The following is a 16,231-nucleotide window of genomic DNA, read 5'->3' as shown; positions in this document are numbered from 1 at the left end:
CTTTTTCTGTGTTAGTTTGCAGGCAGAAAGTTAACAAAGACCTTGAAACACAATTGCAAATTGTTTTCTCGCAGGAGCAAATGTGAAATGCGCATGTGTAAATGTTGTGAACGTAACATTGTTAAGTAGCCTTGTACAAAAGGCAATACAGATGGTGAAGGGTGTGTGCAGTGCACTGAGACCTTTAGCTCTGCAGAAGTCCAACAGCTGCTTTCACATCGGGCATGCGCACTGGGTTAGAAAATGACGGTGCGTTTATGTGCTGTCGGAAAGGTCGGACCATTATCAGACCATCTAGATAGCCTAAATTTAAGGTGGAATATACATTCTGCTGCACTCAATATCAACACACTAAATTGAATAATATAAAATACAGCAATTAATTGTAAATCTAACAATAAATGCTATCTACACAGTAGTACATCAGTTATTCGACACTATTTTTATAAGTTATAAGTTATATAAGTTTTTGTTGATTCAGTAAAAATGGAGTGTCCGAAATTTCTACCGAACTGCAGTTAGGCTATAATTATTGCATCTTCTTCACTTATCTGACACGTTATAACACATTGGTTGCAAGTGTAATAAATAAAAGAAAATCTCCTTCTGTCTAGTTAAATGCAGCAGCAGTACAACCCCGTGTGAGTGCACTTTTATAATGTGAAACACAACCCATCAAAGTGTTATGACTCATATTACAATCATTTTATAATCATTAACAACTGTGGTAAAAAACAAAACAAGTCACGCCTGTGTCACTCAGAAGTACGAACCCTCAAGGAGCCTGAAGGCATCCCTAACTTTTTTCCCAGTGTGTACTTCAGCACGATGAAGTTTATTGTTGGCTGAGACTTAAATTGTCTGTAACTGAGGATCGGTGTGAGCTCAGGAGCCAGGTAGGGTCTTTATTGAGGATGTGAGTGAGTGAAGCGTGAGTCAAGATGATGAAGAAACAGTACAGCTGGTGACGTCGGCGCGGTGATTTCCTTTATTTCGCAGATCTAACAGTTAACTTGGTTGTTTTGGAGGAAGTCTTGACATGTAGCTGCTCACACCGCGGGATGAGCACGTCGTACTCAACGGACTCTGCGCTCTGTGAAACCGCCTGAAAGTTATTTATTGTTGTTGAAGTTTTGTTTCTGTGTGTGGAAAAAAATGCAAAAGTTGTCACGGTACCTCGCGGAGGATGGACTTTTCCACGGAAAGAGTCGGTGGACCTCGGCGGCGGTTGCTGTGGTTCTGCTGGGACTGTTTGCGTCGTCTTGCTGGGCAGAGGAAGCATCCTGTCACGGAGCCTACGACCTCTACTTTGTTCTGGACAAGTAAGTGAGGGAAAGAAAACTTCGTCAGCTTGTGTTTCAGACCACAGTCCCCTCGAAGCTAAACATTGAAATAATGTCATTGCAGCACTCTTTAGTTTGTAAACTGTTGCTTGGGTCAGATGGGAGTTGATGCGCGGGAGGGAGGGGGGAGCGTGGTCGCGGTTGTGACACCGTTTTCTGTGACCTGGTCCAGACAGTGCCACTGCGCACGTTTCTGTATCATCACATACTGCATTTTGGTAGCTGCCACCGAGAATGGTGCCACCATTTAGGTTGGGTAACAAATCTGATCAAAAGTATGTGGACACAAAGCCAGGGGTTGACCAATATGGCTTTTTCAGGGGCGATATCAATTGTTAGAAATCAGCGTGTGTAAACAGATATTTGTGTCTGATATTCATTTGCGAACCCATTTCACTCTTATGAACAACCTATGGAATGACCAAGTAGTATAATTTACTGAAGTAGGCCTATTGTTTATAAGTACAATTCTCACGTACTCACGTGCAAGTATTTTCATTTTCTGCTACTTTGTGCTTCCTCTCCACTACATTTATTTAATAACTGCAGTTACTTTGCAGATTCAGGTTATTCACTGTTGATAGGCTATTAATAGTTGTAACCAATCAGATATTGTTGTGGACCGGACATTAAGTTGCACATTTTTAAATTAGTTTATTTTATCAGCAGTTTGACAGAAAAATCTCCAACACATATGATTGGAAAAAAGGCTGACTATCAGCCACGATAATTGGCCATGGCGGATAATTTGTCTACCCCTAAAAGCCAATCCCATTAAAAAATGCTTTTCCTAGTTTAGTGTTGAACTCAAGTTGATTTCAGTCCCATCTGATACCTTTGGGATGAACTGGAATGCCAACTACGAGCCAGACCTTATCACCCAACATCAGAGTTAGACCAAAGCTAAATTGGTGCTCATTCCTGCAGCCAGGATCCAAAATCTTGTGGAAAACTTAAAAAACCAATGGTTTTGAACAGCACGTTCAGCAATCACATATAGGTGCGATGTTTATAGAGATAAACAATCTCTTTATTTTCATGACTGAAAACACTTAGCAAACAGACTGACTTCAAAGGACAACACAGTTTCATACTCTTTTACTTTGTTTACATTTGGCAGACCCGGCCACCTTTCTAGCTTCAAAAAGTGTCTTGGGGACCTTATCCTGATCCTCTGAGAACAGCCTGTGTATTCAGTTATGGAAAAACATAATATATATTTGGTCCATAGTGTGTCTTTGCTTTCCATAGTTGACCCTTTTGTGTCACAGATTCCAGTGTAACATCTCCTGCATGTGTTGAATGGGGTTAAAACTGGGCTCTTGTTTCTCATCATCTATCACAGAGGCACTCATCATGAGCAAGGCAGCTGGTACAGTGGCTGCAGTTTGCTTCAGTGGAGCTGCTGAGTGCCCATCAACATACTGTGGTTGGACAGAGCAGCTTCCAGCAGTGAATGTTTCACAGGAAAGACCAGACCACTGAGTTAGCATTTTTTGCAAGTTTACTACAAGATACTGTACACTTTACTACTGACTGGTTCACAGGTTTGACCTATTCACATCTTTCTACTAAAGTACAAACAATTTGCAATACAAAGAGAGCAGATGCAACACAGTAAAGGACGTGGATGTACAAACACAAACAATGGATTTCTTGAAACACAGCACGGCAAAGTATAAAAACACCAAAAGCCAACTTATTTCCATATTGTTCCCTCCACAGTGTTGTCAGTTCTTGAATAACAAGGCAACTACTGGTTTAATTTCATTGAATTTTAGTATGCAAAGCATATCTAAATGTGTAGGAGTGATGTTATTGTTGTGTTGTTATTAAGTACAGCTTTTTCAAATGAGTCTGTAGCTACACCAACTTGGGCTAAATAAAAAAAGACAGGATGTTTCTGAAAATGCATTACTAAAGTCAGTTAATGTCTCTGAAGATTCTGGCAATTAGTTTAAAACAGTGCCTGGCAGTTGGGTAGGAAAAAAACATTTTAAAAAGTTTGATAACATTACATCAGAGTAATGTCCAAAACTAAAAAATTAAGACAAACTTGCACAGTCCCTCAAACTTGGAGCAAAGTGTGCACATTTGTGCCTTACTTGGAAATGGTCAGGATGAACCTCGGTGGATCTGGTTCAGACTCATTAAGGCTTTCGACTTCTCTGACCTGATAGATAACCGAGGCATGTCTCTGAGACATGTGAGGCTCTGTGGTAACATTGGAGAAAGAGAAACCTTAGGGAGCCACACAGGGCTAACCATGACCACACTAACCCAGTAGATTCATCCAGGTTAACCAAGCCATTCATCCAGGTTAACCAAGCCTTAACCATACAAGCTTTTCACATCCTGATGTTTTTGTACATCTTTTGTTCCCTTACTGTGCATGAGAGATGCTGACAATGTGTGTGTGTGTGTGTGTGTGTGTGTGTGTGTGTGTGGGGGGGGGGGGTTACCATGAAAAAGGAAGAATGGAGGTTTGTCATCTCTTCCTCCCTCACAATAACAAAGAAAAGTCTTACTTCAGAATACATTTATAAATAAGTTCAACCATGTTTTTTGGACGTTGCATCATTTCAGCTTTAATGTCAAATCAGCTGGTAGGAACCGGACCATTGTCATGTCGTCTTAACATAGTGTATGACAGTTTGAGTCATTTATTGTCACTAAAACGCAGACCTTAAACATCTTCAGGAAGGCCTTGAAAGTTTTGTGTTAGCGATGCAAACTAGTACCACTTCCTGTGCCTTCTCTGCACTCACAGTGTTGCCTCAGACATCAAACACACACAAACTGCACAGCTCGATTCGATCAGTTCAGCAAGACTTTGCAGCGCTGCAGTAGCGTCATGCAAAAAGTCCTCCAATATATTACGGAGAGTTTACAAGTCTGATAGCAAATGTTCTTAATCCTGTCCTCCCCTGGTTTGGAAATGGGCCATTACTCAGGGACGTTGAGTTTAAACATTGCTCTCCCGACCCGTTTTTAAACTAACCCCACCCTCGTCTAAATTACAAAATTACAGGATGATGATGGAGATTATTGGCATAAGTTTGACCAAGTGCACCGATCTTAGTTTGTTCTGCATGTTTGTATACATTTGCTAGTTAGGGGTCTTCTTGGTTTACATATGCACAGTTATGTTTGTGAAACAAAAGTTTAATCTGCAGTAATTGCTGGGTGTCAAGTAGTTGCATGTCTCTTCACAGGAAGTTTACCTGGAACCTGCAGATAAAGTACTCCACTGTTGGATTTCCTTTAATAAGTCCTAATGTCAGCAGTTTTTTGCAGCAAAATTTGTTGTACGTTTTTGTACAAAGTCACGTCCATTTTGGTGTTCTAACACCTAGAGATGATGTTTCAGTCAGAGGACAGTACATGAAAGCTTTTCTGTTTGGTTTCCTGAATGTCTCTAAGCTTTTTAGTCAGGGAAATTTAACTGAGAGCCAAGTTTTCCTTTCTCAGGAACGCCCTGGTCACACTCACACAGTGACACACATTCACACCTGGAAGCTGCCCAGTACAACCCCAGTCTGTTGTGCTGGTCACTGAGCTGCAGTTGCAATCTAAGGGCTTTTTCAGTGGTGGAAACAGAGGAAGTGTCAGCGCTGTGCTTGCACTTTTCATTCCCAGACCAATCCGGTCACAATGAAATCTTGATATATGTAATCTAATATCATGAAAGTAATAATAATTTTCCAGAAATTCATAAGCACATAGAATTGAGCACTATGTTTTTTGGGGGTATGTGCTCACTTTATTACACCATAATTTAAACCTGATTTCAGTCTTGTGTGTTCATTACATTTAGAGTTTATTTACCTTTTCCTGAAAAAAATCCAATAATTATCGTCTCCATGCCCTCCGATCACAAGGCAATGAGTAAAATATCAGCTATGATTGTTCAGTATAGATGATAAACCAGAGTTATGTGTGTAGTCTACCTGTGAAACATTAGTGTACAAAGACGAGGAAAAGATAGAGGAAAAACTTTGTAACATAGACTTGAAGTCCTTTTTAAAAGGGGACATTTAAAGTTATAGTCATTAAATTATGCTCATCAGATCACAGAATCCTTTTTATCACTGTCACTACATTACTTAGACTGGTTTATTGCCCCTCTCTAGATCCTGGTTTATTTGTAACCAACAGGTAAAAAGCTAGGTAATCAGCACAAGCAATGATAGTGGCCTTTGCACAACAGAGTGAGATCCGAGTTGGATGGAAATTTTAAGAAATATAGATAAAAAAACCAGAAAAGGCCAGAACACCTAAAATGCCTCGGCTGATCACTAGCACCATCAACATGATACAGATGTGTTCTGGAGCTGTTAAATTTAACTGCCGCACCAACACTTAAACCACAGTTAACCACTGCTAATCACCCACTGACACTTAAATATTGTCAGAGTGCAGTGTAACTTTCTTTCACCCTCACAGTCACGCCTTCCCTCCGCTGTGTGACCTTGTCTTTGGGCAGCGGGGAGGAGAGAGAGGTGGCATGAAAGATGAGCCTCCTAATGGTCAAACTCTACTGTTTTATGTTCTCCGCACATACATTGAATTGTAATTATTGGTTTAATTACCTCTTTGTCGTTACATCAAGGGCACATTTTACTCACTGTGTTCATTGTGGTCAGATTGACTTATGGAGGGGTGAGAAGGGCCAAGGGCTACAGGTTGACACCCACCTAACATTGGTTTGTCCTTGGTCGCAGCAAAATTTATGCGTCGTTTTTGACAATTACTGAGTCTTAATTAGTTTTAATGAGACAAAGGCAGTGGTGGAGGAAGTCCTCAGTGCTTTAATTCAAATTCAAATGGCAACTCCTTAAAAAGGCAAACCTGCTTTTACCAGTTTCATACACTGAGAAAAGGAAGGAAAGAATGAGGAAAGGAAGAAAAAAGGACAGAGGAAAGAACAAAAGCTCCATTAAAAGGAAAGTTGCAAAGATATGAATGAGTAAAATGAAGGAAAGACCAAATCTCACAATACTAATATATTATTATTAGTATTATATACTAATAATAATGAATTCATTGTATTTGTTGTTCATTAGATGTGGATATATGTCAATCTGATGTAATTGTGTTTGTGTTATCCTGCCATGGCTCTTATTGCACACCTGCCAATTCCTGTCTTAACTTATGCTCTTTTTTATTTGAGGACTATTTCTTGTCTTCTAAAGGAACTTGGTGGTGTTCATAGCCACTGGTATTGTTATCAAACAAGCCCTCTGGGAGAATGCATGTGTTACAGATGGGGCTGGAACTAAAGATTATTTCCATTATCGATTAATCTGCCGATTTATTAAATGTTTAATCTTTAAAATTTCAGAGATTATGAAAAATGCTCATCACGATTGCACAGAGCCTTAAGCAAGATCTTCAAATTGCTTCTTTTGTCCAACAAACAGTCCAAAACCCAAAGACACTTAATTTACTGTCATAGATAACAAGGACAAGCAGAACGTTTAAGAAGCTTGAGCCAGATTCATATTTGACATTTTTACTTGTAGATGACAAAAATTATTAATTGATTAATATCAAAATAGTATGCAACTCATTTTCTTTTGATTGACTGATTGTTGCAGCTCTGGTTACAAATGTACTCGAACTGACATGCATTACTTACAACTGTACTACAAATACAGTACCCTCTGTGTGTAACAAATTACTGTTCATTAGGTTTATTTACTGTAATGATTTTGCTACCTTTTAATGTTGGAAAAAAAAATTCTAACTCTCCCAGCCAACCAGATTTGTGGAAAGGCAGCACCCCTGTGAACATTCGAGGGTTGTAACAGCTGAAGTGGCTGCTATGGAACAGAGACTTATCGGCACAATTATCCAGCATGTGGCTGGTGTTAATGTCCAACTGTGGTTGTGGTACAAAGCACAAATACTGTACAGTGTTTTACTCCCCAGCACACAATCTGCTGCCGCTGATGATCTGCAAACTGACTGTTGTTTTCTCGTTTCAGGTCTGGAAGTGTCTCTGCTGACTGGTTCGAGATTTACTCATTCGTGAAGAACCTTACAGACAGATTTGTGAGGTCAGTATAAAAGTTGCCGGGGTCAGAATCATACATTTTCTTTTCAAACCTGAAAAGTTCCAGTATTTCATAATGCTTTAAAATAAGTCATATTTAGATGTGCTGATATTGCGTAAAGTAATGATTTAACGACAACAGAAACAAGGAGAAATGTCAAAATACGTAAAGTAATTCAAGTATTACATATTAGAATAAAGTTTTTGCTTTGATAAGAGATTTTTACCATATCTGAAAAATGGTATCTATATTGACAGAATTGGTTGGGGATATAGTGCAGTCTATTTGACAAAACACCTTTATTTCATTTTTTATAAGCTTTTCATGGCTGTTTGATCAAATAATGCAATCAAGAGTCTGTAATGTTAGCTGTAGCCCGTTGCACAGATTTAAAGCGCTTCCCACCTGCTTTACAAACGATCAAAATTGCAAAAATCAGTGACATCCTTTTTGCACATAATTCATTAAAAAGACGAAAAGCAGAGAAACCGGCTTGAAACGTTCAGCTTGCATAACGTTTGAGTCAAACGGCGCCTGCCAGCACAGTACAGACGGTAGCGACCCAGCCAGAATGAAGTGGTTGGTTGAAGAAAATAGCAAAGGCACCAGGTGGGAGTGGGTGGCAGAGAGGAGCAGTCTTCTGGGCTGTGAGAATGGCCATTTGCACCGGGGGGGTCCGGCTCCACACTTATCCCCTGCTTCCACCACAGAACGGCTGACAGGCAGACAATGTACAGTAAAGCAAAAGAACACTGGAAGGCGACGAGGACAATCTGCTAAACAATGCTCGCTCACCAAGAGCTCTTCTGTTCCGCCATGTGGAGCAAACTGGACTACTTCATCAACCCCCCCTCCACACATCCCTCGAAAGAAAAGAATCCCACCACCACCCTCTGATATGTCCTTGGCATCCCTGCTGCTTTATCTGTAGACTTTCTTAGAAACAGAAAATATCTCAACACTGCTCAAGAGCTAACATTCATAACATTCACTCAGTCATAAGCTCTTCGAAAGCCTAAAGTTCGACGTTAAGTCACCACCCACGATTTATAATCCGTGACTTGAATGTGGTTAGTTTTTAGTCCACATATGACTCTGAAAGTTGCAGACAGGATGTGGATGTATACGGCTGCTACCGCTCCCTGCCAAATCTGGCCGTGTGGCTTTAAAGATTGTGCTATGTTTGCGGGGGAGGATCGCGACTGGGCCATGTGTCACGTGGGTGAGAAATATCAGCACCTCTCCTTATGCTCTGAAGGCTTCGGATCTCTGAAGGAAGCACTTGGGCGCTTAATTATCTGAAGTTTAATTCGCTCTGGGATCGCATCCGCATGCTTTGTGTTTGTAACAGAGGTGGGATATAACTGAGTGCGTTCACTTGAGTCCTATACTTCAGTAGTTTAAGACTTTATTTGGTACTTTGTTTTTCCCTCTATATTTCAGAAGAGGTTATTGTACTACCGGTATTTTCTCACTTAGATTTATCTGATGGCCAGAGTCACAGGTCACCTTTAGCGTAATGATATTAATAAGAGATGCTTAGGTCCTACTTTGTCACTCCATATACAAATTATGAAAGCGCCACTTTTTATTTTTCAATATAAAAATGTATTAACCTCACTGTGTAGAAATGATTAGTCTTTTGCGTGTAACGCAAAGCACTAACAGTGCATCACTTCTTCAGTGTAGTGACACATTTGCTTTAAAGGCTTGTGCAAATGATGTACTATTGTATACATTGTTGCAGCGAGTTTTATCACATGGTGCTGTTAGATTTTGTAAACAACAAACAAACTAACATGTATTTAATGTGTATTGATCACATCAGTCCGCAACAAAGTCTGCCTTAAAAGGTCGGCACCAAACCCTTATTTTATATTCAGTGTGAAAAAAAACATAAAATATAGCTTATGTGTCAGGAATAAAAAAAGCCTTGTTCCAGCTTTGTGATGCAGAGACTTTTAAAGCTATCCAGAGAACATTCAATTGATCTGTAGAGGAGCGTTTACTCCTTCTGTTCATCATGCATGCATGAAAATCATCAGAATTAAGTCAAGTTAGATTTATTCATACAGCCCAAATTGCAATTCACAAAACTGCAGATCACAAATTTCCCTCAAAGGGTTTAACAATCCTCAGGAAACCTGATGAGGAGCAACAGAGGAAGAATATCTCAGCACGACAGATATTAGATATCATGTGAACAGACCAAGACTGAAATAATAAAGAGAAGATTTATAAAAAAGGAGAAATAGGATGATAATCTCAGATAGCAAACATAAATGAAACATGAAATGAAATGAAAACATTTTAATTCCAACTAGTGCTGGGTTATAAACGTCATTACTTTTTGAGTTTTGATCAAAATGTGTCAGTTGCACAAAGCTTTTAAAACTATCATGTCCTGAAAGCTGGCTCGAGTGCTTGTTCTGCTTGTTAATCCTGTTCCTTACTCTTTGATTAGTTATCTCCTTATTTCAATTATAATTTTTCTCATTAGAGTCTGTATCTAGAATAGAGTTGTTATACAACTGCTTTGTGTTAAGAAAGAAATGAAGACATGCCTTTGAGAAGATTGGCTTGTTTTTTAAATAAAAGAAATGTAATTATTTTTTACATAGTCAAGAGTTAAACATTGAATAACCCATTCTGATGTTTTATTATTATTATTATTATTATTATTATATAGTTCCCAGTTATGGGTATGTTACTTGTATCACTCAGACTACTATAAGTACATTTAGTTACAATTGCTTTCCTTTTTATAGAAATTTAAAATTACTTAATTTTACACCAGTATTGGAGTATTTTTCCTATGGATTGCTACAGCTTTTACTTGCATAAAGAATCTGTAAATGAGTTTGTGTAATCAACTCAAGGTAGGGAAGTTTTCAAGCACACTTTTACGGTGGGAGTTGTACGCTTTCATCATGTCTGTGCTGATTTAGTTCTTAGAAATTTCAGCTGGATATCCACTCAGAAATCAGTGGTGTTTAGAAAAAAAATGTGTTGATATTCATGAGAAGGCAAGTGTGCAGTAACGTGACAGAGGGACACTGAATGTAAACAGTACAGGTTGTACAGAGAAGCCTCAGTCTGATGCCACACTCTGTGGTCAGAGACACAGTGTCCAGCGTCAGTTCACACCCTTTTAAAGTCACAGGTACAAAGTATATATTTGTGTAACCAACAGGATGTGTGTGTGTTTGTGCGTGACTCATTGCCACAACATGTTTCCTGTCTGTGAATTGATTAATCACTTCCCTCAGCCCCACAGAAGCTGCTTTAAGTCACACGCTAATATTAGTTGACATTAAAGAGCCCCTTCTGTTTGGTTAACTCTTAAAGCTTTTTTCTCCTTAAGTGACATGAACTTATGTTAAAGCTCTATATCAAGCTGTCAAACATACTCAGTCATATAGGAGCATCTTACATCTCACGCTCTGTGGGTGGTTAACAGAAGTGGACAGAAGTAATGATTAAGAAAGACCTTAATAAGTATTACAACATTATGTCATAGTTCCGTGCTAGTTTATTTTAAGAGTGAAAAATGCAATATTTCGGACACCTAATGTGGTTTTTGTTTTTTCTCATCAGCCCCAGAATGAGAGTGTCATTCATCGTTTTCTCCGCCAGAGCAACAGTCCTCCTGCCCCTGACTGGAGACAGGTATTGAACTCTGAGATCAATTCACTGATATTAATTAATGTGACACTGTTGTGTTGTGTCTGTATTAGTATAAAAGTGACAGTTTTTTTCTAATCTTGCTCAGTTTTTACATGTTGTTTTTATACCGCCGACAACAAGAACTAGTTTGTTTATACAATAACAGCCCCTAAAATGATTTTCAAGAAAATGTTCACAATATACTGTATAATGATGAAAGTATATTTGCTTATCCTTTTAGATATATTGTATTGATGTGTCTCTCATTTTCCGATCACTTACTCGTAGGATTAATTAATTCAGTATCAAAAAAAGAGAAAAGAAGCAAACATTGTGTATTAAGTAATTTTAAGGTCACGGTATAACTAATATGCCGCAACAGTTTCAAAGGGATTCAACACTGGGTGCATTAAACTGATATTGTCCTAAGCGTTATTCTGCATTTTGTTGGTTTTGTTTAACAGGGACAGTGCACATTAATGAACATTGCTGTAAATGTTCTGGAGTTTGCCAAAATGCCCGTTTTCATCTGTAGTCGTTGGACAGATGTTAGTCCCCCTAAAAACAGAATATATCAATTGCAATGATTTATAATTCCACTTCATTTTGGTCTTGCGTGTAAGTGTGTGCTTTATTTCCATTACATATGATAAAATAAATCAGTTATGTGCTCATGTGCACCATCATCAAAACCTATACAGTGTGTAAATAAAATACCAGAGCGTAATCTGATTTAACAACAATAGTCCAAAACTCTAAGGTGTGTCCTGAAATCAGAATTCAAAGATCTCTCTAATATGAAACTGTCACACTGTCCAAAGCTGTTATGATAATACCAAACACATTTTTATTATTATAATAGGTATCCATATGTGTATTATACTGTATGTATTACCTTGTGGTTGCATACTTAAAGCATTTTGTTGATTTGGATTTTCTGGCCTCTTCTTGCTGGCCACTGTGGATGAAATGTTTGCATGTTGACATTAGTATGAGGTTTGAGGTTAAATCCCCATGAGGCCTCTAAATGCCAAAAACAGACTTTCTGAGAATTTCTGGATAAACAGCTTCATCTTTATTATAAGAACAACTTGATGATGTCTGTTTTTTTGGAACCTATAGTTATTTGTATGACCATAACCACAAATTTCCATCACATTATCTATGAGGTGTTAACATGCTGTTTTTTTAGTGGTAGTACAATAAGCTTCTCCCATTGTGTGAAAAAAATAAGCATTTGTAACAGAAGAACATGTGGAGAAAAAAAGTCAGTCCTTTATTTTGTGTGCGTTTTAAGATACGAGATCGAAGAGGGTCTGAAGCGCCTGCGAGAAGTGAAACCAGCAGGTGAAACATATATGCATGAGGGAATAAAACAGGTCAGTTTACCCTCTCAAATAAAGCTTATAACAACTCAGTAACTTTTTGCAAACATTCACATTATCTTAAGTTAATATCTGGCGAAATGTTTTTCTTTCGTTTTGAACCTGCAGGCCTCAGCTCAGATACAGGCACAAACGACAAAGTCGTCGAGCATCATCCTGGCTCTGACGGATGGGAAGCTAGAAGTTTATATTCATGAGCTCACAGTGAAAGAGGTGAGATCCTTATTGTCAAACAGGTGTACAAGCTGTCTTGTTTCTCTGTTAAAATGTTGACATTCTGGTGTCAAAAGACAATTCATGTGGACTCCCACAAAGCTGATATTGTATTTGAACGTTTGAAAACTTTAAATACCAATATTTCCTTTTTTTGTAATTATTTTTTTTACTTTTAATTATTTAATCTGTTAATATATTAATTCATTTATTTTCCTTAAATATGATTTGATGAATGTAAGTGTTTCTGTTCGACCTCGCACATCATCTACACACTTGTTTGATTTGCAGGCTGATAAGGCGAGAAACTATGGCGCTCGTGTTTACTGTGTGGGTATCAAGGACTTTGATGAGCAGCAGGTAAGAGAGATTTAGTCTTAATCCGCAGCAGGCAAACACCAGTGAAGTCTGCTACTATATGTGCGCTCGAAGACTACATTTTATAAAAAGAGACATCGTGTTGGAAGTTTGTCAAGACAGGTGAACACATGTAATGGGAGTGCCATTACCTGTGTGGAAAATCCTTGTCTTAGAGTGAAATTCCAATTTACAACAAACAAATAAACTCCTGTTGACTTAAAAGGTGTCCAACAAAGTTTGTAGTTTGTAAGGGAAAACAGACGCCTTGGTCAGGTTGAATTCATGTCAGTTGCACTGGATTTAAATCTAATGGAGGGAAAAAAATAGTCAATAAAAACTCGTGCAACATAATCCATTTTGTTGATGTTCATCTGCATGCTCAGTACGCTCCAAATATTTATTGTTTTACCAAAATAAGATGAAGTATGCGGCTTCCACTGAAGTTCTAGGGCTTGTAGGACAGCAATATTTGTATGTTTGAATATTTTCTTCAAGATAAAGTTTTATTTATTTTTTATTTTTTGGTTTGCTGTTAGTTACAGTCATTTAAAAATATATATGTTGTGACCTGTTTTCATCAGTTCATTAATTTTTAGGCTGCTTTATTAAGAGTTCCACGTAGTTGGGGCGTTAGTCATTAGAGTCAGTTTGATAAGGTGCAAAGGACAAATAGCATAGCAGTTATAAATGATAGAAACTTCCCAACAAGGACCTTTTTTATAGATGAACCTTTACTGCCTATCAAATCTTAGGGAGAAGGAGATAAGACCACCCACATTGGCTTAAGCGACAATAGATAACTACTAAAATGAATACAAACAAAATTAACTAAAACATAAGATTTAATTGACGGAGTAAAAACAAATGACAGCTATTTATTGTTCCAACACATCCAAGTTCATTACATTGAACAAACACATGCCACATAAACAGGAACATAATGAAACAATAGGTCATCATGTACAAAATATGAGTGTTTTCTATCAAATACGAGTTCTACTTTTACATTTAGATTTTGTATAATTTGTTCCATTTGTGGACGCTCTTTAACTGACTGTAATTTAAATGGATTTGGACCTTTAATGTTCTTATTAAGAAGCTAAACGAGTGAGCATTGACGTTTAAAGTGCAAGCTTATCTTCAACAGACAATTCTTCACACATTTCTTGATAAAAATCACAATATTGTGGCTGCTGCAGCACACACACATACACAAAGGGTGTAGTTTCTGTGTTGGGTATTATTCACACTTGGATAGGCCAGTAGGGCCACGGAACCAAGAATCTGTTTAACACTGTGTAGGGGAGTGTGAGTATTTAAGCTTAATGTGTAGATTTTCATTGCATGCCGTTTTAAATAGAAACTGTGGATTAAAGGCACCATTTATGCTGGCTGTCACATTGTTGAGAATTAATCAATGTAATCAACCACAGAAGAATTTGATCACTGCTTAATTTATCCTTTGTCTCCACATATAATGATCTTTATTTCAGAGTTCGTCCTGGTTTAAAAAACAATGCAATGTCAGATGTCTGCACTGCACCAAAGTCACAATCTTTCCTTCTTGTGTCAGTGGTGTCTGTAGTTTTTCTGTCTCTCCTCCAACATGGTGGCCTGTCCCTTGTAACCATTGGTAACCACCCTGTGATGAGCTCTCATTAAGTCAAAAACAAAAGGCAATATTGAGTCCCAGTTTGTGCTGCAATGATTTTTTTTTTTATGGTTGAGCAAAGTGTTTGCCACAGTCATGCCATCTGCTATGTCTCCTCCTGCCCATGATATGAAAGGAAAGACAGTGCTCAGTCATAAAGAGGAAAACAGAAAAAGAAGAAAGCAGCATTAAATCAGCAGTACTTCTTGTTTACTCAACTCCCTCATGAAACCAACAGCTTGCTGTGATTGCGGACACCAAGGACCAAGTGTTTCCTGTCAAAGATGGCTTCCACGCACTCAAAGGCATTGTCAATTCTGTAAGTTTGCCGACTTTTTGTTTGTGTTTGAGTATGACTGTTGTTGGACTTTCAGTCAGCTCAGGTTTGTGCTTCATTTATGGTGAATAAGTAAAATTTAAACAAATTTTTACTCCTAAAACCAGACATAGTAGTCAGCTTCATGTATTTTCCTTTACTTTTGGAGGTGGTAACATAGTGCAGATTGTTGGTATATTTGGCCATCAGGCGGATAAAATTTTTACTTACCTTGGCTTCACTGAAATTTGTCACAAATTAAAATAAAAACCTCAGTGAACTTCCTGCTAAGCTGCATGGAAAATGTCTGTGGAAATAAGTGCTCGTTTTGTCCTCAGTTTTTAGATGGGGAAGGAAATGTCTCAGCCACTCTGCAGCAATTTAGACACTGTAACGGGAGCAGCTTGACAGTTAGTCACTATCCATATGACATCCTCTTCACAATGTTTTTATTGTGTTGAGTGACAAAACTCTCCGTGCAGCAGCAGCGCTTCAGTACAATTAATGCTTTTATTTATGTTTTTTTTTTTGTCAATGAGAATTTTGGAATGAAAGCCAGCGTTATGCATCAAAACCATCTTGTCACTGTAATGCTGTAATCAGTGAATAGCTGTCAGAGCATAAGAGTCCCTTAAACAGTGTTTATACAAAGTTTCCCATGCAGCCTCTTCGTCCTCTGCCAGCCAATTAGTGATACTTTCCATTTGCTGCAGCTTTTAGCCTAAACGCTGTCAGCCAAGGCGGGGGTTTGTATGGCAACATTTTTACATGAATGTGAGCCCGGAGCCCTGCGGAGCTCACTGACCTGCGCCGGACTTACATCTGTGTCGAAGCCGACAAGGCCGACAGTGTTTATAGAGAGGGCAGAACTAGACGGACTACGAGACGTGCAGCTGGAAGGATGCAGGAACCAAAGGGTGTGTCCTGTTTCTGTTGTGTGACGCAAATTACAACAGCTATGATTGATTATGTCGCTTTAAACATGGCTGTCGTGTAAAGGAGGGACTGAATCTCTGGCTCTCAGTCTTTTGGTTCACATAATGTAGAAGCTGAAAACTGTAGACAATAATGTGCAGAGTATTTCCGATGCCAAATATGCTTTTACATCTCTTCTCTTTATTTGTCTTAAAAATGTCAAACAAATCATCTCTATATTAAAACATTGGTTTAAGTGTATTTATGACAAATCATCTTTTTTTAATGAGTCCATGTGATGCATCTTTCATGTCTATTCAAAA

At 38.3% G+C, this 16,231-nt stretch overlaps 1 protein-coding gene across 2 annotated transcripts in view; it reads left to right on the top strand.

The window, feature by feature from the left end:
* Positions 1 to 792: 792 nt before the first annotated feature.
* Positions 793 to 16,231, top strand: part of antxr2a (ANTXR cell adhesion molecule 2a) — a 77,969-nt gene continuing 62,530 nt past the window's right edge. The window contains exons 1-8 of one of the 2 annotated variants that reach the window (XM_030418160.1): positions 825 to 896; positions 1,165 to 1,322; positions 7,334 to 7,405; positions 11,000 to 11,071; positions 12,366 to 12,447; positions 12,562 to 12,666; positions 12,958 to 13,026; positions 14,916 to 14,996. In XM_030418160.1, coding sequence (XP_030274020.1) covers positions 11,007 to 11,071; positions 12,366 to 12,447; positions 12,562 to 12,666; positions 12,958 to 13,026; positions 14,916 to 14,996 — 402 coding nt within the window. In that variant the 5' untranslated portion in view covers positions 825 to 896; positions 1,165 to 1,322; positions 7,334 to 7,405; positions 11,000 to 11,006. Of the gene's footprint in view, positions 1,323 to 7,333; positions 7,406 to 10,999; positions 11,072 to 12,365; positions 12,448 to 12,561; positions 12,667 to 12,957; positions 13,027 to 14,915; positions 14,997 to 16,231 lie in introns of both variants that reach the window. The other variant, XM_030418159.1, reaches the window with a different exon arrangement.

Source organism: Sparus aurata, chromosome 5 (genome assembly GCF_900880675.1).
Source record: "Sparus aurata chromosome 5, fSpaAur1.1, whole genome shotgun sequence".
NCBI lineage: Eukaryota > Metazoa > Chordata > Actinopteri > Spariformes > Sparidae > Sparus > Sparus aurata.
The sequence above is the reverse complement of the archived record's forward strand: the minus strand, read 5'-3'. Positions and strand labels throughout refer to the sequence as shown.